The sequence below is a fragment of the Aptenodytes forsteri genome, unplaced genomic scaffold, assembly GCF_000699145.1.
Source record: "Aptenodytes forsteri isolate BGI_AS27 unplaced genomic scaffold, ASM69914v1 Scaffold404, whole genome shotgun sequence".
Classification (NCBI taxonomy): domain Eukaryota; kingdom Metazoa; phylum Chordata; class Aves; order Sphenisciformes; family Spheniscidae; genus Aptenodytes; species Aptenodytes forsteri.
This window is the reverse complement of record NW_008795629.1, coordinates 4,705,108-4,712,462: the sequence shown is the minus strand read 5'-3', so window position 1 is coordinate 4,712,462 and position 7,355 is coordinate 4,705,108. Positions and strand designations below refer to the sequence as shown.

The following is a 7,355-nucleotide window of genomic DNA, read 5'->3' as shown; positions in this document are numbered from 1 at the left end:
CGCCCGTGGGCTCCGCCGGCTCCAGGCTGGGCTCGGACCGGTAAAGCACGCGTTGGAGGAGAGAGGAGCCGCGGGTGGAGCGGCGACACGCAGTCCTGCCACGCGTCCGTGGGGCGCAGGAACGCGTGAGTGTGTGTGTGTGTGTGTGTGTGTGTGTGCGCCCGTCTGTGCGTGCGTGCATGTGCGTGCATGCATGTGTGTGTGCATGCATATATGTGTGCATATATGTGCGTGCATGCATGTGTGCGTGCATATGTATGTGCATGCGTGTGCATGTCTGCGTGCATGCATGTGTATGTGCATGTGTGCATGCATGCGCGTGTGTGTACGCGTGTGTGCATGGGTCTGCGCGCGGCTACAGAGCGGGAGTGTTGCCCTGCGACCGGGGGGTTATCAGCAGGATGGGGTGCCAGCGCAGAGGACAGGCAGGAGTGCAGACAGAGAGACAGAGAGACCCTGGGCGCAGGGAGGGAGCAGACCCCGGCACGGAGTGAGGGGTGACGCTGCGAGCGCAGCAACTTCCTTGCGCTGAAGTGTGACGGGAGCCGGCTGGAGCCACCTGCTCCATGGGGGGGTGATCTGGGTGACCCAGGGGTTGCATATCTGGAAGCGGGGAGACCCCAGGAAGCTGCTGGGTCTGTCTGTATCTCCCCCACATGAACCTGGACAACTGGGCACTGCATGGGCTCCCGCGCTTGTCAGTGTTAGGACGGCAGCAGGGCTGATCGATGCCTTACTCACCACAGAGGCCACGCAAATGGCAAATCTCTGCGTTGCGAAGGCTGCTGGTGGGGCTGGAGACTGCCATGCCGCCCTCCCCCAGGACTCTCTTAGAGTCAATGGAGTTTATTACTTTAACGTATTTCCTCTCGCTCTCTTTCTAAAGAGCATCTTTTCGGCAGTGCTGCTTTGCAAACGAGGAACCAGTCCGTGGCAGGGGCAGGGTCTCAGCACCGGGCTTTGCTTGTCCAGCAGTGGGAGAGGAAGGCCCGGGCACCCCCCTGGCTTGCCCACCAGCCTCTCCACAGACGGAGGACGAGAGGGAGAAGGCGGCTTCTCTGAGCTGAGCTCTGAGGGGAGAGCAGCGGCAGGATTTCATTAGCCTGCCTCTTAAGGCAGTGAAGTCTCCATCCCCTCCCACGCTCCCTCCCCAGTCCGACCCCATCCAGCGCAGGGGTGGTGGGACCTCAGCCTTCATCTGGAGCTTCCCAACAAGCTGTAAGTCCTTCTTGGGTTGGAAAATCAATTTTCCCTCTGGCTGTTCTATGGTCACGCCGTCAGCCCCTCTGCATGGCCAGTAGAGTTGGAGCCAGGATCGATTTTTGGGGTTGGCTTTGGGGCTGTATCCTGCTCTGCTTTGGGAGCAGGGAGAGGGGGCAGCCCTGCTGACATCCCCCCAATGACAGGGCAAAGGGGCCAAGGTGGGCTGGGGAGCTGTGAGGGTTGTTTGTGGATGGGAAATGGGGCAAGGAGCGCTTGGGAACCCTGGAGGGAGGTTGGGGGTAGATTTTTGGGTGGTTTCCCAAAGGAAAGGCTGTGGCTGGGGCAGGATGGGTGTGAGGGTGCAGAGCCATGGTGATCAGCAGCATTCTGGCACCCTGACACCAATGGGGAGAGGGGCAGAGGGAGCAGGGGCAGCAGAGGGGTTGGGAAAGCATCCCGCAAACCTCCCTGTCTCTCTGCAGACATGAATCCCTACGTCAACTGCTCTAGCCCCGAGTTCTCCCTGCCCCAGCGAGACTTTCCTGTGGAGCCCATCAGCCCTGATCTCTGCAACAGGACTCACCCAGAGACCTTGTTCGACCCCAAGGATGCCAACCTGACAGAGGAGCAGCTGCGGGATAAGTACTTGGGACCTCGACGGTCCAGCTTCTTTGTCCCTGTCTGTGTCATCTACCTGCTGATCTTCGTGGTGGGGGCTGTAGGCAACATGCTCACCTGCATCGTCATCCTCCGGCACCGGTTCATGAGGACGCCCACCAACTACTACCTGTTCAGCCTGGCTGTCTCTGACCTGCTGGTGCTGCTGCTGGGGATGCCGCTGGAGCTGTACGACATGTGGAGCAACTACCCCTTCCTGCTAGGTGCCAGTGGCTGCTATTTCAAGACGCTGCTCTTCGAGGCCGTCTGCTTCGCCTCCATCCTCAACGTCACGGCCCTGAGCGTGGAGCGCTACATCGCTGTGGTGCATCCACTCAAGGCCAAGTACGTGGTGACCAGGAATCATGCCAAGAGGGTCATCATCACCATCTGGGTCTTGTCAGTCGTCTGTTCCATCCCCAACACCAGCCTCCATGGGCTGCAGCCTCTCTATGTGCCTGGCCGAGGGCGGGTGCCTGATTCGGAGATCTGCACCCTGGTGAAGCCGCGCTTGACCTACAACCTCATCATCCAGATCACCACCATCGTCTTCTTCTTCCTGCCCATGGGGACCATCAGTGTCCTCTACCTGCTCATCGGCCTGCAGCTCAAGAAAGAAAAGATGCTGGAGGCCTTGGGAGCCGAGTCCAGCGGCGGCGGCGCCCCCCCCTGCCACAAAGCCCAGGGGCAGAAGAAAGTCAAGAGGAGGCAGGTCACGAAGATGCTGTGTGAGTCCGATGCTGGGGAGTCCCATGCTGGGGATGGGCAGGGCCAGGGAGTATCTCCCAAGGCTGTGTTGGAACGGTGCTGGGGGGAAACAGAGGCACGGCCAGTCCAGAGCTGCTGGGTCATCCTACAGGAAGGCTGCAGGGCTGGCTCATGGGGTGTCGGGGCAACGGCAGATCTGGTGGCTCCAGTCCAGCGGTGGGGATTGCTCGTGCCAGCTCCCTCCTGGCCGCGAGACCTCCCCTCCTCCAGAAAAGTGCTGGGTGAGAAAGTGAAGGGAGGTGGGATGGGGGAACCTGCCCCCCAGCCCAGACCTCATGTGCTGGTGGTGGTGGGATTTCCCAGAGAGGGACCAGTTCCTACCCAGCCCTGCAGCCTCTGCGACCGACCTGGGGCAATGATGCATTGACCCAAGGCTGGACTTGAGCATCCCTCTGTCCCACCGCTCTGTGCCCTTGCTCAGCTCCCCATCCCCGCAGCTTCTGGCCCCCTTCCCAGCAGCAGGAGCTGGCTGCCCTTGGGTAGCCGTCACTCCCCGGCACGTTGACCTCCGCGTGCTCCCAGACCCATGACGGCACAGCGATGGCGAGTTGCCCAGCACAGTCCATCGGCAGGGCCAGGGCTGCTTCTCTGCCACGTCCCAGACAAGTGGTAACTGCTCTCCAGCTTCCCCCGGCACCGAGGCTGGGAGGGGGGACAAAGGGGGACTTGTCCCCACATGCCATAGGGATGCAGCATGGCACAGGTATGGCATCATGTGGGTATGCATCAGCAGAGCTGGGTTATAAAAAGAAATCGATGGAGCACAAGGAGAGGGCGCAAATAGCTCTTGCTCCTTGGACTTGGCCGTGCCCCACGGGTTACCCGGTTAGTGGGGAGCGCTTTTGCTTTGCTGGCAGAGGTGGTGGGGTGCCCGGGGGCTGGATGCCTGCAGAAGCATCCCCCAGCCATGCTGTGGGGTTGCAGCGGGGCCGGCTGCCTGCCGATGGGGAGCTGAGACACGTGGCATAGCAGCGCCTGGAGCAGCCCTGGCAGGAGGTGGAGGGAGATCCTGCCCAGATGTCCAGCACCTCCACGACAGGTCAACAAGGCATTGGGAGGCCCTTCCCCTCTCGCCCTTCCTCTCTCCCGTGCTTTTTTGGGTGTTCTTTGCTATGGCCAAAGCCGAAACAGGGCAGTGCTTGGCCAGGGACTGGAGGTCCCCAGAGGGGTGAGCCCCATCCCCCCAGTAACACCAGCTCCTCGGCTCCCCACAGTTGTGCTGGTGGTGGTGTTCGGGATCTGCTGGGCCCCCTTCCACACCGACCGCCTTGTCTGGAGCTTCATCTCCACCTGGACCAGCCACATGCTCCACATGTTCCAGTACGTCCACATCATCTCGGGTGTCTTCTTCTACCTGAGCTCAGCCGCCAACCCCATCCTCTACAACCTGATGTCCACCCGCTTCCGGGAGATGTTCAAGGAGGTGATGTGCCGCCCCGGCCACCGCCCACCACGGTCACGGAAATACTCACCCAGCGTCACCCGCGCCACCACCCGCAGCACTGAGTGCGAGCCCATGCCCAGCGCCAACGGGCTGCCCCTCTCCGACGCTGAGGAGTACGAGCTGGAGGAGGTGGAGGGGGGCCAGGCCACCACGCATGCAACGTCCCTCTGCTGATGAGCAGGAGGACACGGGGGGACCAGGACCAGCTTTCCCCACCACCAGCATCCATCTGACTGTGGCACCCATCCCACAGTGGGGAGCAGGGCAGGAGCAATGGAGGGGTCCCCACCTCTCTGTGCCATCCTGCTGGGATGCGAAGGCTGGTTTTCTCGACAGCACTGCTCTGGGGACACAGCGGCAGTGGCCATGCTGTGCCCTGCATGTGTTGCACCCACTGTGCTCAGCGCCGGGGCTGGCCAAGGCCAGGGCACCCCTCACAGTGCGGGGACGGCTGGCTTCTATGTCAGGGATATGCCAGCAATCCCCAAAAACATCTCATCTCTCCTGGCCCAGCGGGGTAAGCCCGCGGGTGCAGGTGTCAGGGGGGTCAGGCACCCCAGGCTGTTTCAGGACACCATGCTGAATGGGTGCCCCGAGAGGTGCCTGCACCCGGGCTGAGACCCACTGGGGCGGGAGAGGTTTGCACGGGATGGAGTGGGGAAAAAAAGGCCTGTGGGTGCCTTCTCCCTCGAGACCTCCCCAGGGCCCTCTGGCACTGACCTGCCCCTGATTTTCTTGCACATCCCTTTGGTGGTGCCAGCCAGTGTCTGGCTGCAGGGTACCAGTAAGGCTCCTTGCTCCCAGCCTTCCTCCCACCCCAGCCCCCCGAGGGCCAGGGAAGGAGCATGGCTGCTCCCTCCAGAGCCGGAGCCTGCCGGAGCCTGCAGGGGGAAATACAGGACAATGGGAGCCCCAGGCTGCCTGCAGCGCTGAGGCGCAGCTCTGCACCTTCCCCGTGCCCCACAAACATGCCCCACTCTCGCCCCTCCAACGCGCATCTGGCAGGTGCCACCCTCCTCTTCCTCAGCCCGCCATGGACCCCTGCACCCCCGTGGAATGTGGGGAGCCCTCCTCCATGCCTGCCCTGCATGGGCCGAGCCTCACTGAGAATTAAAAAAGGCCGTTGGCCTGATTTGTGCCCTGGTTGTGTCCCCCCCCAGGACCCAGCTCTGCTCCCAGCACAGGACTGAACCCGGGCCATCCTCCTGGGGGGTGACGGGCAGGCCATGTGCCAGGGTGATGGGCACCAGGGGTGCCCCACCAGCTCTGCCCGCGGGCTCTGCTGCCACAGCGGGTCTGTGCAGCCGGGTGAGCTCAGGGCACGTCACGGCAGGGAAGGCGTGAGCGGGATGCACGCACCCTTCCCGGTCTCCAGGATGCTCGGGCCGAGCTGGGGCTGGGGCCATTGCAGAGGGGGAGCTGCCTCTGGAGCGGTGGCGATCAATCTGTCCCCAGACACGCGGCTTGGGAAATGTCATGAAAATGCCAGGGAGCGCAGGCTGGCTGGTTGCGCTCCCCCAGGCTGGAAGGACCCATCGATTTACTGTCTGCGATCGATGCCGCTGACTTCCTGGCGTACGCCAGGTCCTCCCGCAGGATGAAATATCGAGGCTCCGAAATGCCACCTGATGGGCTGTCCGAGCAGCTTGAGCTCTTGCCTCGCACAACTTCCCCAGCCCCAGCTCCCCACTGGCCAACCAGGGAGGCTCCCCTGGCTTGGCGTCCCGTGGCCGTGCCTCTGGGCAGTGTGGATGTGCCAGGGGGGCTCGCCTGGGGACCCGAGCAGAAATACCAGAGGAGTAAGCCCCAGGCAGAGCGCTGGCAGAGGCATCACTGCCTGCTGCTGCTCTGCTTCCAGCCCCTCCTAAGCATATCACACGGGGCCATGGCCAGGCCAGCGACCAAGAACAGGCAGGATTTGGGGCTTGCAAACTCCCTCCTGGTCCTATCGACCGGGTCCCTGGCTCGCGGACAGTGTGGCCGGCTCCTCCCCCACTCCCCATCCCCACAGCAGGGTCTGCTGTGGGCAAAGCCCTTCCTCGGCCCTTGTGGGGTCCTGCTGTGTGCTGCTGAGTGAGGGTGGGCGTGGGGCTGCAGTAACTTTGCGCTTCAGGGTCCTGCCGGCTGCTCGCAGCCTCTCTCCAGAGGATGTCAGCGTGGCCAAGGGCATTGAGATCCATCTATTTCCTTCCCTTGCTGGCTCCCATTGCTGATGGTCCTGGCAGGGGACAGCACCCTGGCAGCCGTGCAGGGTCCCTCGTCACTGCTGCGCAGGTGGACATGACTGATGCCTTCTTGATGGCCGTTATTGCTCCATCTCACTTCACCCGGCTGCTTCCCCAGCCGCAAATCTCCAGGGAATGGCTTTTTAATAGGTGGTCAATAGCATTTTATTATGCAGTGACAGCCACCTGCGTGGAGCTTTGGGGTCCCTCGTGCTGTGAGTTGGGAGGATGCATCCCCCTGCTCGTGAGCAGCCAGGCTGTGCAAGGATACAGCTGCGGTCGCTGCAGCTCGAGCTCCTTGTTCAGTGCCAGAGGACAGTGTGTGTCCCCCTGGGGTTTTTTGGGGAGTCCTGGGGCTCAGCACAGCTGGAGTGGAGTTCAGAGCAGCCAGAAAGATGAGGGCACTGGCTTTGTCTTCATCCAGCCTTGTGTCCCCAGCTGCCCTGCTGTCCCCTGATCTGGGACTCCCCGTCCTTCTCAGCTACCGCAAATTCCCCTCTGAGATGCAGGAGGGGAATGTGCTGCTGAGGCCCCAGCATGTTGGGCGGCGATGCTGGGGGCTGCCCTACCGCTTGCCCCCAACACATAGCTGGGCCAGGGATCACCCTGAAAAGCATCCCGAAGGCTTGCCAAAGCCGCAGTTGCAGCACAGCCGGTGGCATCTCCTGGGTGGAGATGTGTGGGCAAACCTTGCTCCCCTGGCCAGGGTTTTGTGACGGCGTGTGGAGACCCCAAGTCTCTGGGTACCGCATGCCAGCTGGGCTCACGAGAGATGCTGCAATCAAAGGCTCCCGGGCAAGTCCTTTAATCCCATAATTAGTTTTAGTAAAAGCTACAGTCAGGGCATGAAACCTAATAAAAAAGGAACTGATCTCTCGGGGCAGAACGGTTTTGTGGAGAGGGTTTTACACCTCTCCATCACCGGGAAGGCAGTGGCTGCCAGCTCCTGCCTGCCTCAGGCTCGTTGCAGCCCCCAGGAACAGGCTGCAGAGCCTGTTTGCTCAAAGGACGATGCTCCCCATTGCCCTGCACGCTTGGGGTCAGCCTGGTCCATTGCC

General features: G+C 62.1%; 1 protein-coding gene across 1 annotated transcript; it reads left to right on the top strand.

The window, feature by feature from the left end:
* The first annotated feature begins 1,687 nt into the window (after positions 1-1,687).
* On the top strand, positions 1,688-4,246 carry NMUR1 (neuromedin U receptor 1). The gene is made up of 2 exons (XM_009282381.1): positions 1,688-2,588; positions 3,843-4,246. Exons 1-2 carry the CDS (start codon positions 1,688-1,690, stop codon positions 4,244-4,246), a joined length of 1,305 nt encoding a protein of 434 aa, XP_009280656.1.
* Positions 4,247-7,355: the final 3,109 nt, after the last annotated feature.